Source organism: Rosa chinensis, chromosome 2 (genome assembly GCF_002994745.2).
Source record: "Rosa chinensis cultivar Old Blush chromosome 2, RchiOBHm-V2, whole genome shotgun sequence".
Taxonomy (NCBI): domain Eukaryota; kingdom Viridiplantae; phylum Streptophyta; class Magnoliopsida; order Rosales; family Rosaceae; genus Rosa; species Rosa chinensis.
The window spans coordinates 72,587,369-72,609,749 of NC_037089.1; the positions used below are offsets into that span (position 1 = coordinate 72,587,369).

Below are 22,381 nucleotides of genomic sequence, written 5' to 3' on the forward strand. Positions count from 1 at the left end.
TAATGTGTACATGCCCACTAATGAAGAAGTTGTAACTCCAAGGGAGCCACCGGATTTTGAAAGGAGATCAAAGCATGAGCAAGTTGTCTTGGACTACAATGAAGGACAAGATGAGGTCTTGAAGAACAACTCAAATTCCAAGGCCAACCATGAAAAAGAAGTGTCCAATAATCATCCAATCGAGAGACCATTCCAAAGAGATATCAATTTTAATCCTCTTTTGAAGATTGTGCAAGAAGAAGAAGTGTCTCTCTCTTACCCTCAAACTCTATGGCAACAAGAGAAAAAAAATCAAGAAAGACAGCCAATTGAGGGAAATGATTGATTTGTTCAAGAATGTCCATATAACATTCCACTCCTTGAAGCCATGAAGACAATCCCATCTTCTGTTAAGTTCTTGAAGGAGATGTGCATGAAGAAGAAGAAGTTCAAAGAACATGAGCAAATGGCTCTTTGTGAAGAAGTGAGTGCTATCATTCAAAGAAAGCTTCCACCAAAGCTCAAAGTTCTGGGAAGCTTCACTATTCCAAGCAAGATTGGAGAAACTACTTTTAACAAGTGCTTGATGGATCTTAGGGCAAGTATCAATTTAATGCCCTACTCGGCATTGAAGAAGCTTAGTCTTGAAGGAGCTTTGAAACCAACTTCAATCACTCTCCAATTGGTGGATAGAAACGTGAGGTATCCTAGAGGAATCTTGGAGAGTGTGCTTATCAATGTCGCAATGTTTGTTATACTGGCGGATTTTATAGTTTTAGACATGGAGGAAGCCCCATGGTTGGCAATGAGCTTCTTATCATATTCAGGAGAGCTTTCATGGCCACCGCCGGTATCAAGATTAATGTGAAGAAAGGCACCATTAGCATGAAGGTACTTGGAGACAAAATCAAATTCTAAATCTTTCCTCCCCTTCAAATTCTGGATGACATGAATGAATGCTACTTTTTGGGTTATTATGAAGAGGCAAGAGTAAGGGGAGATGAGAAAAGTAAGAAAGAAGCTTGGGCACCTCTTCCTGTCTTACCATGTTCACAAGGCTTTGATTCACTCCTCACCCCCATCAAGAAGAAGAAACTAATTGGAGGATTGCTCAAATGAGCACTTGTTGACATGAGAGCTTGCTTTGGAAGTTCAAAGAAGGTGAACAAGGGAGATGGTTGTCTCAAGAAGCCCCCTTGAGTGAATCAAGGGTCAACCGACTGGAAAAATGTCCTTAAAGCAAAGCCCTACTTGGAAGTAGCCATGCCCTTGGTGCAAGATGAAGGGGAAAGAGAACTCTTGGAATAACACCAAAGATGACAAGCTTGATGGCAAGGCTTCGGTATTGTTTGTTGGTGATTAGAGGTGTTTATAATGAAGTTCATGGTCTTCAAGGGGAAGTTTCTCTTAATTCTTTACTTGCATCTTTCATTTTCATGTTTACTGTGTTGTTTGTTATGTTAAAAGTTTAAGTTTGGTGAGTGGATTAGAAAAAACAGAGCAAATGATCGATCACTTGTTTGAGACGATCGATCGTTTTGAGTGACAGAGAGTAATTTAGTTCTAAATGTTCGATCTTTCAATCGAAACGATCGATCTCAAGCCCTCCCAAAAAAAAAGTTTTTAAAAAAATGATCAATCTCTTTTTGCAGACGATTGATCACAAAAAAAAAAAAAGGTTATGTTTTATTTTGTAACTCCAATGTTTTAGGGGGAGACTTCATTGTAGTTTTACCTTCATGATGCTTTTAGCCATTCTTTTTGTAACTTTTTATGGCTAAACATGCGTTAACGCATGCCTTGTTAGTTATTGTTGTTTACTTAGTTTTTGTTTTTTAAATAACTTGTTTCTTTCTTTCATACTTGAACTTTTCATTGAAATTGCTTTCAAGAAAATACTTTGTAACATTGGGGACAATGTTAAGTTCAAGTGTGGGGGGAGTTATGTTAGTGTTTAGTATTAAATTGAAAAAAAAATTTTAGTTTATGGGGTAAATACTGGTTACTACCCTGTGGTTTAGGTCCAAAATCAATTCAGTCTCTGGACTTCTAATTTCATCAAAAACACCACTGCACTTTCAATTTTGATCTAATAGGTCCAATTCGTTAATATTCTATTATGGGTTCAAGTTATAGTTGGATTATTTGTTGAAAAACTATTTATTTTTAATAGTTGGACTCACTCCTAAATTGACTATGCATGCCATCTCGACACCACATCATAAAATATAGGCTATATGTGAGCCACGTTAACAAATTAAATAACTCAATTGTCAGAAAACTAACAAATTAGACATATTAGATCAAAATTGAAAGTGTAGGGTTGTTTTTGATGAAATTAGAAATTGAGGGACTTAATTGATTTTGGACCCAAAATATAAGGTAGTAATCAGTATTTAGCCCTTAATTAGTTTATTCTTTTCTAGTAATTTTTGTATTGACAAAATATTGTTTAGCCCCTAAACTTTTGCTGAAAAAACACTTCAGTCCCTTGCCTTTTAATTTGACACGTTTACTCCTTGTTCTTTCAAATTTACACCCAATAGGTCCATTCCGTTACACTTCGTTAAATTGTGCCGTTAACTTCCTATTTTAAGAATAAAATTACTATCATAGCCCTGACTTTCTCTTTCTTTAATTTTTTTAATTGTTTTTATTCTTCTCTTTTATTTTTTCTTTCTTTAATTTTTTAATTGTTTTATTCTTCTCTTTTATTTTTTTCTTCTGATTCATACCAATTAATTTTTTTAATTGTTTTTAGTCTTCTCTTTAATTTTTTTAATTTTTTTTATTCTTCTCTTTTATTTTCTTCTCTTTTAAGGATAAAAATTACTATTACAGTTTCTTCCTTGTTTCTTGTGTTATGACCAATTTTATTGGGTGTTTGGGTGAGTCGGAGAAGAGATTAATTTGTTACTTGAGGCCAATAAAATTAGTCATAACTTTTAATACGACTTTTTAATTTTTTAAATTGTTTTTATTCTTCTCTTATTTTTTCTTCTGATTCGTATTAATAAAATTACTAATTTTTTATATTATTTTTATTCTTCTCTTTTATTGGTGCCAATCAGAAGAAAAAATTAAAGAGAAGAATAAAAATAATTAAAAAAATTTGTAATTTTATTGGTGCTAATCAGAAGAAAAAATAAAAAAGAAGAATAAAAAAAATTAATAAAAGTCTTATTAAAAGTTATGACTAATTTTATTGGCCTCAAGCAGCATATTAATTTCTTCTGCGGCTCACCCGAACACCCCATAAAATTAGTCATAATAGAAGAAATAAGGAGTAAACGTGTCAAATTAAAGAGAAGAATAAAAAAATTAAAAAAATAGTAATTTTATTGGTATGAATCAGAAGAAAAAAATAAAAGAGAAGAATAAAAACAATTAAAAAAATTAAAGAAAGAGAAAGTCAGGGCTATGATAGTAATTTTATCCTTAAAATAGGAAGTTAACGGCACAATTTAATAGAGTGTAACAGAATGGACCTATTGCGTGTAAAACTGAAAGAATAAGGAGTAAACGTGTCAAATTAAAAGGCGAGGGACTGAAGTGTTTTTTCAACAAAAGTTCAGGGACTAAACAGTATTTAGCCATTTTTGTATTTATTTTAGGTTCCTTCCAACACCAATGATGAACATGAGCTTAATATAAACATAGTTACAAGCACTAATTTCTTCATGAGTGAACATCTCATTTGCTTTGCATCTCTAAAATTTGCTTCATATCTTTCGAAACTTTTTGTCTCAATTTTACATCTTGAAAATGATTTAGGCAACTAGGAATCCACCATGGCCAAATGAGTATATCCCAAAAAGATTGAATATCCTTAGATTGCCATTTTGAGCCTTTATGTTAGCCTTTCAATTCTTCACACCATAAATGTACACCCTTAACTTAAACACTTGCCTTACCCTTACAAGTTTTCTACTTTTCTTAATGAGCAATATGAGATTATTTATGTATGATGCTAAAAGAAACAAGTGTAGGGGTACTCAGAAAAGAATAAGTGTAGGGGTGTTCTTCGTTTTGCAATTTTACTTAATGAAAAAAAAAACAAATGTCAAGTGTCAATAAAAAAAAAAAAAAGGAAAAAAAAGTGAAACAAAAGAAAATCCCAAAAGAATGTTATTTCAATTCAATAATGAGTTTTTGTTTAAGTTTTGGGGAGTGGTGAGGAAATAGAAATTTTGAGCATCTTTAGTTCTTAAGTTCTTAATCTTAAAAGGATTGTTGCTTATGAAAATTGTTTTTCCATTCCATTTCATTTCCATAACCCATCACCCTAAACCTAATTACATCCAATAAAAGTCATTTTTCATCCAAAATGTGATTTTGTTGATAAGTGGAGATAAGATTGAAGAGCACGTACATGGTGGTATTGCATGAGATTGTTTTGAGTGTAGAATAGTTAACCCGTAAACACTTGTGTGAAAAATAAAGTGAATATCTTGTGAGTTTAAGGTTAAGATGGTTTGACATGCATTCTCAATTTTGGTACATTAAAATGATAAATAAGAGACATGTTACACATTTCAAAACGCAAACATTTGATCCATGATCCATGAAGTTTTAAGACCTAACTTGATTTCCATGCCCTATCTATATTGTGTTCTTTAAGGAAAATGTTGGAAGGATTAGTGATGCGCTTTTGGGAAGCGCATAATTTAACCCTGAAAATATCGTTAGTAGTATAAGCAAATAGGGATCGTTCTATCCGGGGATTGAGGGTACACTTGTAATTGTGAAACAAATAAAGAAAAGTATTATTTACAAAAATAAAATAAAGAATATAAATATATACAATTGTATAAACAAATAAAGAATTAAAATAATAAAGTATTATTTACAAAAATAAAATAAAGAATAAATATATACAAGTGAACAAAAATAAGGGGGATTTTGTTTTTGGATTTTCGAAAATAAAACTAAGTTAACAAAATAATTAAAATGCAAAAACATAAAAATAAAATAGAGTGAGAGAACAAAGATCAAAAACCGAAACATATGATTAAAATTGATTCAAACCCTAATATTGTTCATCTAAGTCATGAGAGAGGAGTTGATCATGTGAAACATTCGAAAGCAAATGATTTCCCATATTTTACTTTTCAATGCTAATTAACCTAAGCGAAAGCACCTAGATTAATCCTATCAAACATGCAATCAAGCCCTAGAAAGCTAGTCAATCATGACATGTTTAATGCATTAGACATAGAGAAAGGCTATCAACTCAAGTGTACAACTTAGTTATGGAAAAGTCCACCTAATTGCAATCCTCTTCAATTAAATTCGATTCTTGTCCAGAACCTTTACTACTTTTGATTCAAGTTACACAAAACGAAAAGTCGATTTCATGTTCTTAAACCTAGCACCAATTACATGCAAATCCTATAAGTGTCGACCCAAATAAGATAAACATATAAAAGTTTTCTGTAAAGCAAATTTAATCGAACAAACTCACATAAGCAACTTAGAATCACAATTATATGAATCTGAAAATTCTCAATTAATCATAAAATTCCAGAAATTAATATTCATTCAAACACATATGTCAACTAGAACAAAACCAACGAAATCAAAGCAAAGGTTACAAAGGAGAATCGGATTACACCGTGAGATGGAGATGAGATGAACGAATTGAGGATGTGGTCTCTTGAATCTCGAAAGCAAGCTTCAAGGATGGTGATGGAGGATGATGCTCACGGCAATTCTTCTTCTCCCTTGGCCTTGCTTGAAATGTTGAATGCACTAGAGGATGGAGAGAAAATGGAAAGGAATTGGAGAGACAAAGAAGATGGAATGGATGAAGGAATTGGTGACTAAGGAAAATGGAGAGGAAATGGTGAGACAAGGAGATGAAATGGATGAAGGAATGTGTTTTAGAATGAGAGGAGAAGGTGTTTATATAGGGAAGAAAAAGAAGAGTGAAATGATGAGATGAAGAAAAATAATGAAAGTGGAGTATGAGAGTGGTTTGTAAAATATGTAAAAGATGAGGTAATGATGAAAGCAAAGCATGAAGGTGAAGAAATGTGGAAGTGATGATGATCTTTAGGGTAGAAAAATTGTATCCAAGGAAAAAGAAATGCTTTCTTCATATGGGTGGGAAACATGAATATGTGGTGTTGAGCTGTTTTCAGGTCAGTTTCTTCCCCTTTATTCCTTCAATTATTTCTCCATCAAAACTTCAGAATGAGCCTTCGACTTCTTCATAAAAAATGTTCCACTATGAGTGTATATCATCCTCACAAATTTTCAGAGCTTTATTCCATGTGGTTGGGCCGGAAATGCTGCTGGACCTCTTACAGGTCCAGTTTTCCGGTTTTGCTTCTGTAGAAAATTGGGCTGATTGTTTGAAGGCCTTCCACTCATATTTTTCTCTGGCACTCTTCATAAGAAATGATCTTTTGGGTGTCTAGAGTGGATCTGGAAGGTTTCAGCTCATTTGAAGTTCATTTGGTCAGGCGGCCGCTCCTTCTTCTTTGCTTGGCTTGGTTTCTCCTAGCCGGAGTAGGAATATGTGTAAAATTGATCTTTTAGTACATTTCCATTTTTCTACTCCAATGTACCTTCATCTTTGCTCCCCTTGGTGTTCGCAAGCTCCTCTTTCCATTTATGAGTTCATTTCCATATTTAGCTCGGAGGTCCTGAAAATAGAAACTAATAAGAAAAATAGAAACTTTCCTAAACTGAAAAATAGAAACTACCGAAAATGGAAACTTACTAAAAATGATAAATAGAAACTATAAAAATAGAAACTTTCTACAAATAGGAACTTTCCCAATCAAAGAATGAAAACTTTCCTAAACAGGGTTTTAATAAGGAAATAACGCAAGAAATGTAGGGAAAAGCAAGTAAAACGTCGCATTAAAATGCTCCTATCAAATTCCCCCACACTTAGCTTTTGCTAGTCCCTTAGCAAAATCACACTAAGACACACACTAAGACTCAACGAAAATTAAAGACTCTACAAAAACAATGACTCTATTGCCCTTCAACTTTTTGTCTCAGAAATCTCCTACTTTCACAACATCAAGATTAGCACTCAACCAAGAATCAATATGTAGATATTCAAGAGTTAATTAAAACATATAATCCACACATACACAAGTAGGACTTGGTTGTGACAATGGTGATGGTTTCTGTTAAGCATGCTTCGAACAAGTATGATTCATATCCTCACAAGGTATATCCACTCTTTCTTCTCTCAGAATTCAAGACAATGCTTAAAAGCTTATAATCACTCAATTATATGTGAGAGAAAATATTTTGAGGCAATCAAATAGCTCACATATATAAGAAACGAAAAGCACTTTGTGAATATAATTTTTTTTTTTGAAAAGATCTCATGAAGGATATCAACTACTTGCACGGATGGACCCAAGCCATAGGTTCAACTCTTGTAACTCATCTCCACAAATCAAAGGCTGTCCCATCTTAAGGATCAAGAAGGTCTTATTTAGGGTTGTAATGGGGCCAAGGCTCAAGGTTTTAAGAAATGAAGGGTAAAGATTTATCAAACTGTCCTAAAAACCTAGCAGAGCACATGTAGATGTAGAGACCTCAAGAAATCCACCAAGATATATCAAAACGTCACATCCCATAGAGGTTTTATGAAAGGGCCAAATGTCTTCATGTTAGGCCCAATCTTCACTCTAAACTTCCCTCGAACTAGTGAATTGGACAAAGACCAAATTTTCCAATAGTGGGTCTTCAATTCAAAACAAACTCCAAACTCACCAAGTATGGAGGACTAAAATCCATAAACATTTTTCTTTCTTTTCTTTTCTAGCCGTACACAATTTTTTTTTTCTTTTCCATTTCTTTTTCACGGCTTTCACATAATTTTTTTTTCTCATGGACAAGTCTACCCCCACACTTGAACTTTCACCTCTTCTCAATCTTCTTTCTCAATGCCAAATCCTCAAGTAAAGTCCCAAAATATAGCTCCACTAAGTTTTTAGAACAAAGGGTAGGAGTGTAGCTATACTAAGGTTTAGGGTTAAGGATTTAAGGGTGATGAAAGAAAAGGCTTAATGTAAGCTCAAAGGGGTTTATCTAAGGGAGTCCCATGACGGGCACAAATAGGGACACATGCTTATTTGGCAATGGTGAAAATTCCTAGGTTGCCTCTATCCCTTCCAGAATCAGGGCCATGTATTGACAAACGTCTCAACAAGCACAAGAGCGAATTCTAGCATTCTCTAGTCCATCAAACTTAATCTATGGCAAGCAATCAATCAAATGAAAGAGTAATGAGATCATCAAAACATCGCCAAGAAATTAAGAATATATTTTTCAATTATCACTCCAAGAAAAAGGGACATGGCTCAAATATCTCACATGGGCTTTTATGAATCAAAACTCATCCTAACATGCTCATATTCTGTACCAAGGTTACGAAATCCATATCCACTACACATGCATGCATTTTTCATATATCTCAATTAACCAAAGAATACCATTTTAAAAATCATCTCAATTTTGTGATCCTCTTTTAATCATGATTTCAGAGATATAGAATCATCTTAGACAGTTGAAAGGGCATCCTAAGACTCAAAAACAAAAACAAAAGTAACCAATTTTTTTTTTTTTTTTTTTTTACAATTCAATTTAATTTCAACACTTAGGTACGGGAACAGGGAGTCTCGATGTGCAATGGGACTGAAACAGCTACCCTTTTTCAAGACTATGTTTAATCCAATATACCTTAGTGTATCACAACATCAACTAAAAACACAATAAAAACACAATCCAACATCAACTATTTTTCATTTTTTTTTTTATATACTAACTACTAAAAACACAATAAAGCAATAATCATTCCCCCATACTTAATTCATGCATTGTCCTCAATGTATAACAAATATAAAGCATGCAAAGCATAAATCAAGCATAGAAGAGAAAGTTAACACAACGAAACCTAAAACAACTTAAAATTCATGAAAATAAAATAGAAGGAAGAGTTCAAGAAAGCAAATCTGCGTTTGATGGCTCCTCCACAGATACGGTTGAAATGGGTTGCCTCCCATGCAGCGCTTAATGTTTAAAGTCTTTCAGCCTAGACTTGTACCTCCATTTACTCATTTGGAGGAGCTATATGCGGGCGAGTGGCAGCCCTTTTGCTGGTTTCAGCCTCCGGAGGAGAGTTCTCATGGTGTGATGCAGTAGCGTCCTTGCGAGGAAACCCAGGAGGATAACTCTGCAAGTTATTGACTTCCTGAGCAAGCTTGTTTATTGCAGTGTGACAGCGGATCAAAGAGCAGTTCATCTCAGAGATGTAATCGATCATGCAATTGACTCTCCAATCTGTCACCATAATACCATCGCGGAGAGAGGAACGCAAATCATCAATCAAATCCGACAAGCTTTCCAGGGTGGCCATAGGCCGAGGAGCACGAGCAGCTGGTGAGGAAGAAGACTCTCCGGGATGCAGTCTGGGAGAGCGACGAGGCAGAGGAGGGGGACTGCGGGTACGCTCACGGATAGGACGATGGTCCCATGGACGAGTAAGCCCAGCTCTAGTGGCCGCTTGACGACCTTCTTCTTCCAAAGAGAGAACACGGCGTTGATTGACGCCCCTGCGAGGAGTAACCTTTGTTCGAGCCATGAGGAAGTAGAAGGAATTTGACTCTGCACGCTTAGACAAACCTTAGTAAAATCTGGAGGAGACAAAAAAAATGTATATATGAAGCACAAAATAGGTTTAGAAATCTCAACAAGCATACGGTTTTAACAAAGCTTCTCCGGGAAGGAGAAGAGTTATGATAGTTCACGGCCCAAGAAACTCCCCCACGTGTAAATATTCCTTTCTTTTCCTGGATTTATGGCATGCTTTCGGCTATAGCTTGTCTGTCACGGATCCTCGAGATTCGTTTGATTCCCCCACGCGTCCTTTCTTTTCCTTGATTCACGGCAATTAAACCTGCTTTCGGCTGTAGCTTATCTGTCACAGCTCCTCGAGATCAGTTTGGTTCCCCCACGTGTCCTTCACGAGCCAACAGCTTTTCCGTGTTTTCGGGTGACTTTAATCCAACGCGTAGATTTAATCTCAGAGATCGTCGATCCAACGGTGGTGATCTGCTCACTCGTTCTATAAATAGGTGCATTCTGAGCGACTGTTCACTCCAAAAGAAAATTCTTCCGAGTTCCAGTCTTTCTCTCTCAACCCTTCAGCCTTTCTTTCGAAACTCAAATCCTTTCTTCATCAACATGGAACCACAAACTCTGCAACTAATGGAGCAACAGACCCAGCAACAAATCGAGGATGGAGGAAACAACCAAGCAGCCGGGACTAATAACCGGTGGGCTCCCACACCGCCTCAACTAAGAATCCTCAAGGGCCTTTACTATGATAAGGGTTTTAAGTACCCAACTCCAGAGCAGATTCAAGAGATCTGCCTCCATCTGAAACAGTATGGGCAGATCGAGGACAAAAACGTCTTCTTTTGGTTCCAGAACCTCAAGGCTCGTGAGAGGCAGAAGTTGAAGGAATTTCGGAACGTTCCGGTTGGTGGATCTCTCGATCTCAATTTTGGATCCACTGGTTCTACTAGTACTGACAGATCCATTGATCTAAACTTTGGGTCACGTGTCGGCTATGGTGCTGATGGATCGATCATGGAACAACGAGGAGAATATCACCAGGAGATTGAAACCCTTCCACTATTCCCCATGCATGGTGAGGACATCTTGGGCAACATGAAGACTACTTCCGAGGGAGGTGGCGGTTATGGCGGTGGCTCTCACATTTCCCTTGAGCTCAGTCTCAACTCCTACAGAGATGCAGACATGGCTTAGTATTATTATTATTATTATATTTTTTTTTTTTTAAATTTTTTTTTTTTTTTTTTTTGTAAATAGCTGAATTTAATAAGACTGAATGAATGCAATTTTTTTTTTTTTTTTTTATAATACATAGGACTCAAAAATAAAAGACAAAGATATATATAGGACTTAAAATGAAAGACAAAAATATAAATCCCTTCCCCCACACTTAAATATTGCATTATCTTCAATGTAATCAATTAAAAGCATGCAATGAAATAAGTAAGCATATAGGGATGAAATTTACGAAAATAACAACTAAAACAAATAAGCAAAAACGAAAAATAAAATATAAGGATAAAGAAAGCAAATCTGATTTGCATGGGTTGCCTCCCAAGTAGCGCTTGTATTTTACGTCTTGCAGCCAGACGGTACCTACATTAAATAAAGTTAGTAACTATAATTAAAAAAGAAAAACAAAATAAAAACAAGTATAACTATTAATTACAAACTACAAGTAAAATTAACAAGTATATTGTACAAAAGACACAAGTTAAGTACAAGTGAGTATAAAACGTGAAGAGTATTTTTACAAGTTTAAAGTGTGAAACAACAAAATAATTTACACGTATAGAGTATTCACAAGTATTTCTTTTATTATAAACATTATTGATATCGAATCAAATTCCAAGCGGTAAATCAAGTGAACGTGCGGCCCAAGTATAGTCGCCTAGACACAAACTCCCTTTCAAATCGTTTGGGCAACCTTACTGAAATGGCCAGGTGGGGAGGGCGAACACGAGAGGAAAAATCCATTTTGGCATGAGCTACTCCCACATTGTGGTTTATGCCCATTTGCAAGCACTTCTGGATTCAAAAACCCGTCATGAACGTTGTCCCCTTCCTAGACACCATTTCACATAGGCTTTCTTACTAAGATGAAAAAGTTCATAAGTGTGAAGACAGTTCAACAAGTGTTAATAAAGGCCGCCCTCAACCTTAAGGGACCTGAGCTAGGTACCAATAAGGGGTTTAGGCCAATATTAACAAAAGAGACTTCACCTATTCCTCTCAATTTACAACCTACAATTAAAATTCGTGTTCAATAATATAAATAATAATTTAAACTAAGTTTTAAACAATTTATATACAACAAATATATACAATAAATGACACAATTTAGCAAGTGATTTTTCAATCCCCGGCAACGGCGCCAAAAATTGATGCGCTTTTGGGAAGCGCATAATTTAACCCTGAAAATATCGTTAGTAGTATAAGCAAATAGGGATCGTTCTATCCGGGGATTGAGGGTACACTTGTAATTGTGAAACAAATAAAGAAAAGTATTATTTACAAAAATAAAATAAAGAATATAAATATATACAATTGTATAAACAAATAAAGAATTAAAATAATAAAGTATTATTTACAAAAATAAAATAAAGAATAAATATATACAAGTGAACAAAAATAAGGGGGATTTTGTTTTTGGATTTTCGAAAATAAAACTAAGTTAACAAAATAATTAAAATGCAAAAACATAAAAATAAAATAGAGTGAGAGAACAAAGATCAAAAACCGAAACATATGATTAAAATTGATTCAAACCCTAATATTGTTCATCTAAGTCATGAGAGAGGAGTTGATCATGTGAAACATTCGAAAGCAAATGATTTCCCATATTTTACTTTTCAATGCTAATTAACCTAAGCGAAAGCACCTAGATTAATCCTATCAAACATGCAATCAAGCCCTAGAAAGCTAGTCAATCATGACATGTTTAATGCATTAGACATAGAGAAAGGCTATCAACTCAAGTGTACAACTTAGTTATGGAAAAGTCCACCTAATTGCAATCCTCTTCAATTAAATTCGATTCTTGTCCAGAACCTTTACTACTTTTGATTCAAGTTACACAAAACGAAAAGTCGATTTCATGTTCTTAAACCTAGCACCAATTACATGCAAATCCTATAAGTGTCGACCCAAATAAGATAAACATATAAAAGTTTTCTGTAAAGCAAATTTAATCGAACAAACTCACATAAGCAACTTAGAATCACAATTATAGAATTCGAAAACTTTATTTAAACATAGAAATTGGGCTTAAACTTTGCCCTAAACATTATTGTTAACTAGAAACAAATCTGAAAATTCTCAATTAATCATAAAATTCCAGAAATTAATATTCATTCAAACACATATGTCAACTAGAACAAAACCAACGAAATCAAAGCAAAGGTTACAAAGGAGAATCGGATTACACCGTGAGATGGAGATGAGATGAACGAATTGAGGATGTGGTCTCTTGAATCTCGAAAGCAAGCTTCAAGGATGGTGATGGAGGATGATGCTCACGGCAATTCTTCTTCTCCCTTGGCCTTGCTTGAAATGTTGAATGCACTAGAGGATGGAGAGAAAATGGAAAGGAATTGGAGAGACAAAGAAGATGGAATGGATGAAGGAATTGGTGACTAAGGAAAATGGAGAGGAAATGGTGAGACAAGGAGATGAAATGGATGAAGGAATGTGTTTTAGAATGAGAGGAGAAGGTGTTTATATAGGGAAGAAAAAGAAGAGTGAAATGATGAGATGAAGAAAAATAATGAAAGTGGAGTATGAGAGTGGTTTGTAAAATATGTAAAAGATGAGGTAATGATGAAAGCAAAGCATGAAGGTGAAGAAATGTGGAAGTGATGATGATCTTTTAGGGTAGAAAAATTGTATCCAAGGAAAAAGAAATGCTTTCTTCATATGGGTGGGAAACATGAATATGTGGTGTTGAGCTGTTTTCAGGTCAGTTTCTTCCCCTTTATTCCTTCAATTATTTCTCCATCAAAACTTCAGAATGAGCCTTCGACTTCTTCATAAAAAATGTTCCACTATGAGTGTATATCATCCTCACAAATTTTCAGAGCTTTATTCCATGTGGTTGGGCCGGAAATGCTGCTGGACCTCTTACAGGTCCAGTTTTCCGGTTTTGCTTCTGTAGAAAATTGGGCTGATTGTTTGAAGGCCTTCCACTCATATTTTTCTCTGGCACTCTTCATAAGAAATGATCTTTTGGGTGTCTAGAGTGGATCTGGAAGGTTTCAGCTCATTTGAAGTTCATTTGGTCAGGCGGCCGCTCCTTCTTCTTTGCTTGGCTTGGTTTCTCCTAGCCGGAGTAGGAATATGTGTAAAATTGATCTTTTAGTACATTTCCATTTTTCTACTCCAATGTACCTTCATCTTTGCTCCCCTTGGTGTTCGCAAGCTCCTCTTTCCATTTATGAGTTCATTTCCATATTTAGCTCGGAGGTCCTGAAAATAGAAACTAATAAGAAAAATAGAAACTTTCCTAAACTGAAAAATAGAAACTACCGAAAATGGAAACTTACTAAAAATGATAAATAGAAACTATAAAAATAGAAACTTTCTACAAATAGGAACTTTCCCAATCAAAGAATGAAAACTTTCCTAAACAGGGTTTTAATAAGGAAATAACGCAAGAAATGTAGGGAAAAGCAAGTAAAACGTCGCATTAAAATGCTCCTATCAATTAGCTAGTTGTTATGGTGTCGGATTTAGTTTAGTTTGCTTGAGGACAAGCAAAATTTAAGTTTGGGGGTATTTGTTGGATCATAATTCATATATATATTTGTGCCATAAAACATGGAAATTACTTGTTCTAAAGTCCAATTTAATGTTAACTAATCTAATTCCACGTTTTGTAGAAAATCTTGACAAGAGGAGAAAAAAGTGAAATTTCGGCAAATTTTCCATGCACCACCACTTTTGGCTCCACAAGTAGTGGCGCACCACCACTCACAGTGGTGCCATGTATTTTTCGGCCATATTCATTGAGGAGCAAGGTTGATGAGTACCATACCATCTATTCCATTACATCCATTCACCATATTTCTATCTCAACCAAATTCCAAACCTTTTGGTTCAATTTCAACCAAACACTCTTTATTACCCAAAAGTTCACCACCATCATCACTTCAATATCTATCATGTTTTAGGCTTAATCATCATCCTTCACTCATCATTTCCTACTCTAACCTACACCATCACCGACATACTCTTTTCCTTTATTTTTGGGATCTATTACTACTCTCATACTCCATCTCTTTGCTCAATTCAAAAACCTAGCTGCTATCTTGACTTCATAACACCATTTTCACACCCCTCTCCATCTATTTAAGCACCCATTCTTCACAAGCCACACTTAGCCATTACATCTTCTTCCCTCTCTATTCTCTACATAATCCACTAGCATATCCTCCACAAACCTCCATCACCACCATCTTCAATCCATAACCTCCATTACCTCTACCACCAAATTCATCATTCCATCTACCCATTCCATTTCATATACATAAAACTTCACCACTCCTCCATTTCACCACTAGATCATCTCTATATCTCATACTCCATCATCAAGCTTTGAAGAAGAAGGAGAAGAGTCTAAATCACTTGAGAAATCATCATCACCATTAGCATCATATCAATGCTCTCATGAGTTCATCTACACCATCCTCAAGTTGATCATCACTAGTCACTTCTCTATCCCTACTTTTTAGTTTGATGTTCATAAACATGTTGAAGCTTATGTATTTGATTATGAGTGAGTAGTTAGTTTGTTGGGGCTAGGGTTGAAAGCCCTAGCCAATCTTGTACGAATTTGATGTAAATATTATGTTTGATGCACTTTTCATTAATACCTTAACATGCTAGTTCAAGAGTTGAATGTTTATGCATAAACTTAATCAATTTGGGTATGCATATTTGCCATGACATGAGAAACAATTAGGCTTGATTAACCTTGGTTGTTTGAAGCATGATAGCATATTATATGTGCATGTTAGGGTTGTGAACTACAATCACTTAGAGATAAGCATGGTTGGTTTGCATAATCTCTTCATCTCCAAGCTTTATGTACTTAGGTTAATGCATTAGATCGATACTTTCTGGATTGAAATGCATGACTTAAGTAGTTAAGTACTACACCCGAGAGATGTTGCTTGATATCATCAAAGGAGCATGTCCCTTGTCATACCCGAGAGGGATGCAAGGAGAGAAATTGGTTAATTAAAATGACATCATTCACTATAGAAGCATTATTGTTTGCAAGAGAGGTTAGAGGTGAAAACATTAAGTCCTAACCCCCATCCATTTCATTACATCTATTTAGCTTAGCCTAATTTACATTTCAAGTATTCATTTAGTTATTTCCGAATTAAATCATCTCTAAAACCAAAATCAAACCCCTACTCCACCTTGCATATAATAACCATGAACTTTGGTTCACTTGTGAGCCTTTGTTTGTGATTTGTACATTTGCATATTTATCTAGCATCCTCTAGGTTTTCCCTAACTAGAGTGAGTTTTCCAATCTCTTGGGTATGATATCCCCTACTCACAATCTCTACACTATAACTTGACCCATATACTTGAGGGTGGCTATTTGGCTAACAATAACCTATAAGAATATTTAATTAAAATTTTGATATAGAAAACATTTAATTCTTATTTTATATTTGTAGAATCTTCTTTATTTTTACTTTTGTTTATTTATTAGGGAAAATGTCTATTTACCCAAATTTGAGCTACACTAACCCCATGTATTTACACGAGCATTTGCAAATTAGCTATATATAATGAGCCACGCTCATGCTACCGCCAGCGATACCCACTCCCACCAACGGAGTGACCTACGGAAACACAGCCAAGCAGGCTACCACCTAAGCTCCGGCTCACCCCCATATCACCGCTGATGCGCCTCCACACGACGCTCCAAGATAGCATCAGAAGCTCCAGAAGCTGGGAACTGAAGCATATCAGTCCCACATCGAAAACATGGAAGAGGTCAGCCTCTTCCCCACCTATAAAAGATTCTCTCCTCTCTCCTGATTAATTACGCATTTACTACTTATCTACTGTTATTCTGTCAACACAAATACATTGACTAACTTAGGCATCGGAGAAGAGAAGACCGCCCAACGCGGTCTCCCTCTGACGCCATTTGTATTTTACTTGACAGGTAACGGAAGTACCGATTACATCACAAGTAGCGGTCCACCCATCGGAGACATGAACACCCCATTTACCTAAACATCTTATAAGATTGCCCACTTACCCAACAAATAACATATTTTTTGCCATAATACCCAATTAAGTTATTTATTTATATTTATTTTTATTTATTTTTGGGACCATTTTGCCCTTTCTCCCTTTGTCGCTTAGAGAGAGAGACTTCACGGGACTCCGATCGCCGGAATCTGGTGATTGGCAGCCTGAAGCCAGACTCCAGTCACTGGCAGCAGGAATCCGGTGACCGGCTGCAGGAATCCAGGGACCGGTGTCCTATTTTATTGCCCCCCAATAAACTGTTTATTACCCCCAATAATACCCAATAAACTTTTTATTGCCTCCTAATAAACTTTATATTGGGGGTTAATAAAAGTCTCTGGCGACCTCTTGCGAACTTCCGACAACCTCCGAACCGGTAAATGGAGTCCGGCGTCCTATTTTATTACCCCCCAATAAACTTTTTATTGCCCCCAATAATACCCAATAAACATTTTATTGCCCCCTAATAAACTTTATAAAAATGTATTTTTTTTTTGAAAAGTAGGTTTATTGAAACAATTAACGAGTACACTCGTTTAGAATGGCATCCCTTATATATTCGGGAGCAGTACCAAACCAAGTTTGGTCAACACTATTACAAAGAGCTTTATTGGCTAGGATATGAGCTACTTTATTGGCTTCACGGGGAGCATAAACCACCTTGAAATCAACAGAGCTATGAACATGATCCTTTAAATCTTCAAGAACAAAGCTGAGCAGGGAAAGATCATGTTCATTCTGGTTCACTGCTGCTGCCAAGATGGCGCAATCTGTTTCAAATATGACCTTCTCCAGATTCATTCGTTCAGCTAATGTGACCCCTTCCATTAAGGCTGCTAACTCGGCATGGGATTGGGGGATAATAAAAGTCTCCGGCGAGGATTTCAATGATTTTATTTATTTAAAGGGCAAACTTGTCTTTTTACATTTAAATTGGGTAAGTGGTCACACAAATATTTTGGTAGAGTAAGTGGACATTTATTGAGCCCAAATTGAGGATGGGTATAGATGGAAGTTTGATGACAAAAAAAATATAAGGGGTGTGCATTAAGTAATTAGAGGTGTGTATATAAAACTTTTATGTAGAAAATTTTGAAAATATGGAGAAAAAAAGGGGTAAATAACGCCAAATGATATATTTATTTTTAAGACATTAAATAGCTGACTTTTAAGTGTTAGTGAAAGCCACATGACATTAGCTGAGTGAGGACTGTCCAACGGAAATGTGAATTAGAGAAGGCGGTTATTTTGGGGCAGGCCGAAGTTGATTCGTAACCCAAGCGGCCAATCACAATACAACAGGGCCGGATTAGTATTGGTGAAGTCTGTGTGCCTTGTTTGGTCTTCGGTTTTCTGAAGTGCTTTTGCTACTAGCGATTTTGTCAAATGCTCATGAGTTTTGATAACAAGAATTTCAAATGTTTTGCTTCTGTAAGAAGAACCGTGATCTAGCATTCCTTAACAAACAGATACACATGTACGCATCAAAAACAAAAACAACGTGTCAACGTCAGTGATAGAAGTAAAAACCATATCCAATTAATATATTACATGTAGGAGCTACTCCCATTTCATTGTTGGCGCCAATAGGTTTGACAGTTCAGAGTCATATCTATTACATTGAATTAATGTTAGATTGCCTGCGGCTCAAGTTATCGGCCCCTAAATGTACAGTGACATGCTCGTACTACGTACTGTGGAACGGAGACTCCAAAGGTGCCCCAGTAGAGTAGAGTAGCAACGTGGAGAATGATCCATCACAAACCCACGCTTAATTGATTTTCATAGGCATAATTAAAATTTAATTCCGCCCGACCTTTTGTGCCAAACCCTTGGTTCTATATTTGAACCGAGAGCTATTTGGCTGTGATATATGGAGGGTTTTGAGGGGCTCGTTGTGAACTCGCCAACGCAACATAAATCGGGTGCTAGAGATCTGTTCTCAATTCTGACAGGCTTTGTTGTGAGCGCTGTTGTGATTGGCGTTGTTGTGCCTCGCTTCCTGCCCAGTATGCCGTTCTTGGGAAAGAAAAGCAAGCAAAGAGGAGTTCCTGTGGAAGTTGGTGGGGAGGAAGGTTACGCAATACGCAATGCTCAAGCATCTGAGTTAATCGAGTCTCCTCATAGAGATGCCACAACCGTCGCAGCCTTGTTTGAGCAAACTTGTAACAAGCATTCGCAGAATCGATTTCTTGGAACTAGGAAGTTTATTGGAAGGGAGTTTGTCAAAGCTGGTGATGGCAGCAAATTAGAGAAACTTCACTTGGGAGATTATGAATGGCAGACTTATGGACAAGCCTTTGTTCGTGCTTGCAACTTTGCATCGGGGCTTATCAAACTAGGTCATGAGGTGGATACCCGTGCTGCAATTTTTGGTGACACCCGGGCGGAGTGGTTTATAGCCTTTCAGGTAGTGTTCAACAACTTAATGTACATGCCCCTGATTCGGGTTTGTGTTGTTGTTACTGACATAGTTGGTTTTCTATTACAGGGATGCTTCCGCCAGAATATTACTGTTGTTACTATTTATTCTTCCCTAGGTGAGGATGCCCTGATTCACTCGCTTAATGAGGTGGGTTGCAAAAACACTGCTTCTCCATACTTCAATATATGAATGATTTATTCAAACAAAATGATCCAACGTAACTATAATGGTCAAACGCAGAGAACATGTTCATTTTAAGCTTTTATATTTTGACAGACTGAAGTATCAACATTGATCTGTGATTCCAAGCAGCTGACAAAGATGACTTCCATAAGCTCAAGCCTAAATACCATTAAAAATGTTATTTATTTTGAAGATGAAGGAATTTCAGATGCTAATGAATGTGGAAGTTACAGCAATTGGACAGTTACATCCTTTTCTGAAGTTGAGAAGCTTGGACAAAAAAACCCTGCTCATCCAAGATTACCTTCTAAGAATGACATTGCTGCTATCATGTACACGAGTGGCAGTACAGGTCTACCAAAGGTTTTCTTCGTAACTGAATATATATTTTGTTTATGAGCAGTAACGCTATTTAACTATTAGTTTAGTAATGTACAGGACTAATTATTTCCTAATACCGAATGTTGCTTAATTTTCCTTTAACGAAATGAAGTGTCTGATATAGGGAGTCGTTATAACTCATGGCAATGTCGTAGCCTCTACTGCAGCTATTACGATAGTGCTTCCAAGACTGTACAGCACTGATGTATACATTGCATACTTGCCCTTAGCTCATGTTTTCGAACTGGTCGCTGAGGTACCTTGGTTGTGGATTTGTTTTACTAACTACTATATATTAATTTGTTGTTGAAATGTTAATTATATTTTGGTTTTCCAGTCTGTGGTGATGGCTGCAGGTTGTCAAATTGGTTATGGTTCAGCATTGACTTTAACAGACACTTCAAGTAAAATTAAGAAAGGAACCAAGGGAGATGTTTCTGTGTTAAAACCGACTCTCATGGCAACAGTTCCTGCTATTATAGATCGTATTCGAGATGCAGTTCATAATAAGGTGTGAAGTGGATAATGTTCAGCTTGCCTTTGATTCTATTATAGCCTCTCTTATTTGCTCATATGTATAGGTTGAGGATTATTTCCAGACTAATCGCTATGATGTATCGTAGGTTGAGGAGAAAGGGGGCATAGCAAAGAATCTTTTCAATATTGGGTTTAAACGGCGACTGGCTGCTGTAGAAGGAAGCTGGTTTGGTGCTTGGGGTCTGGAAAGAATGTTTTGGGATAATATTGTTTTCAAAAACATACGTCAAGTATTCGGAGGGCGCATTCGGTACAGCATCTGTAGTGGAGCTCCTCTATCAACTGATTCACAACGATTCATCAATATCTGCATGGGGTAATTACTTTCTAGTCTGTGTATGAATATGGTTATGCATTTTTTTGGTGGTGGCCGCTTATAATTAATTACATTTTGATAGCAAAACATATACCATAGCAAGATTGGCTTTTCGATCCACTCAAAAGCAGCCGAATCAAATCCTATAAGTTTATTATCGTATAGTTCATACTTTCAGAAAATGGTGTTGATCCTAAACAGGCTTACATTGTTGTTAACTTTGCATGCCATCTCCTTTAAATAGTGCTCCAGTCGGCCAAGCATATGGCATTACAGAAACATTTGCTGCAGTTACAGTGTCCGAGAAAGATGACACTACAGTGGGACGTGTTGGCCCGCCCCTGCAATCTTGCTACATTAAGGTATCTTATATTCCAGAAGAAAATCAGTGGAGATTCATGATCAGTATGAGATGCTCTACGACAATATAATGCTATGTCTCGACTTTAACATTAAGTTTTGCAAGTTTCACTGACCAAGAAAAGAAAACATGACGACACATATACCTGAGATGTATGCCATGTAGGATTTTGAAGAGTTCAATATGAAGAATGTGTTTTTTATTTGATGATGCAGCTTGTTTCTTGGAAAGATGGTGGATACTTGACATCTGACAAGCCAATGCCTCGCGGCGAGATTGTAGTTGGCGGACCCTCTGTAACTGCTGGCTACTTTAAAAATCAAGAGAAGACTGATGAGGTTTACAAGGTGATGGAGTTTTCTAACAAGCCTGTAAATGTCATTTTGGTTTTCTGCGATATGTGCTGATGACTCACCACAGGTAGACGAAAAAGGCATGCGTTGGTTTTATACTGGTGACATTGGAAGGTTTCATCCTGATGGATGCCTTGAAATTATAGATAGGAAGAAGGATATTGTTAAACTCCAGCATGGAGAGTACATCTCCCTCGGAAAGGTGTGTGTAAGATATAATGTGCCATTTCTGATAAACTATTTGCAGGACAGAACTAGCTGTAGTTTTTTTCAGAGATTTTAACGTTATTGGTCACGCCTGGATGCAGATTGAGGCAGCATTGATAAGCAGTAATTATGTGGAAAAAATTATGGCATTTGCAGATCCCTACCACAGTTACTGCATAGCTCTAGTTGTCCCTCTGCGTCAAGAACTCGAGAAGTGGGCTCAGGAAGCTGGAATAAATTACAATGATTTTTCAGAGCTGTGTGGAAAAAATGAAGCAGTTAGTGAGGTTCAGCAATCCCTCTACAAGGTAAAATACATCCTTCTTCATGCATGAGATGATTTCCGGCAGTTGAGAGCTTTCCCCCCTGCAAATTAAATTTTTTCTCGTGCAGGTGGCGAAAGCAGAAAAATTGGACAAGTATGAAATTCCTAGAAAGATTTATTTGGCACCTGATCCATGGACACCCGAATCCGGATTGGTTACTGCTGCTCTCAAGATCAGGAGGGAACAGATCAAGTCCAAGTTCAAAAGTGAGATCGAGAAGTTGTATGCGTGAGAGATTAGCTCGTGGCTTTTCCTACTTCTGCTGTTATGAACGTGATATTAAGTTATCTGTTAGTTTAATTTCTTTCCCACTAAAGGTGCATGCAAAAGGGTGCATGTTGAGATTATCTATGTGAATAGTACAAAAGCATTGTTGATGCCTTCAAATTCTTCACGACATTGCTAACTGTAATTACCCAAGAGGTT

The 22,381-nt window shown here is 36.4% G+C and overlaps 2 protein-coding genes across 2 annotated transcripts; both read left to right on the forward strand.

Annotated features, from left to right (window-relative positions):
• Positions 1-367: 367 nt before the first annotated feature.
• On the forward strand, positions 368-847 carry LOC112184949. Its single transcript, XM_024323171.1, has one exon. It carries the CDS (start codon positions 368-370, stop codon positions 845-847), a length of 480 nt encoding a protein of 159 aa, XP_024178939.1.
• Positions 848-18,695: 17,848 nt separating this feature from the next.
• On the forward strand, positions 18,696-22,319 carry LOC112186068 (long chain acyl-CoA synthetase 8). Its single transcript, XM_024324426.2, has 11 exons — positions 18,696-19,276; positions 19,358-19,438; positions 19,568-19,837; positions 19,980-20,111; positions 20,193-20,366; positions 20,479-20,708; positions 20,953-21,070; positions 21,285-21,416; positions 21,490-21,624; positions 21,731-21,937; positions 22,023-22,319. Exons 1-11 carry the CDS (start codon positions 18,740-18,742, stop codon positions 22,185-22,187), a joined length of 2,181 nt encoding a protein of 726 aa, XP_024180194.1. The 5' UTR covers positions 18,696-18,739; the 3' UTR covers positions 22,188-22,319.
• Positions 22,320-22,381: the final 62 nt, after the last annotated feature.

Excerpts from the sequence above, each read along its gene's own strand:
- LOC112186068 (XM_024324426.2), top strand. The coding sequence starts at position 18,740 with ATGGAGGGTTTTGAGGGGCTCGTTGTGAACTCGCCAACGCAACATAAA. Across the intron at positions 21,625-21,730 it reads AGTACATCTCCCTCGGAAAG|ATTGAGGCAGCATTGATAAG; the intron begins GTGTGTGTAAGA and ends GCCTGGATGCAG. Across the intron at positions 21,938-22,022 it reads TTCAGCAATCCCTCTACAAG|GTGGCGAAAGCAGAAAAATT; the intron begins GTAAAATACATC and ends TTTCTCGTGCAG.
- LOC112184949 (XM_024323171.1), top strand. The coding sequence starts at position 368 with ATGAAGACAATCCCATCTTCTGTTAAGTTCTTGAAGGAGATGTGCATG.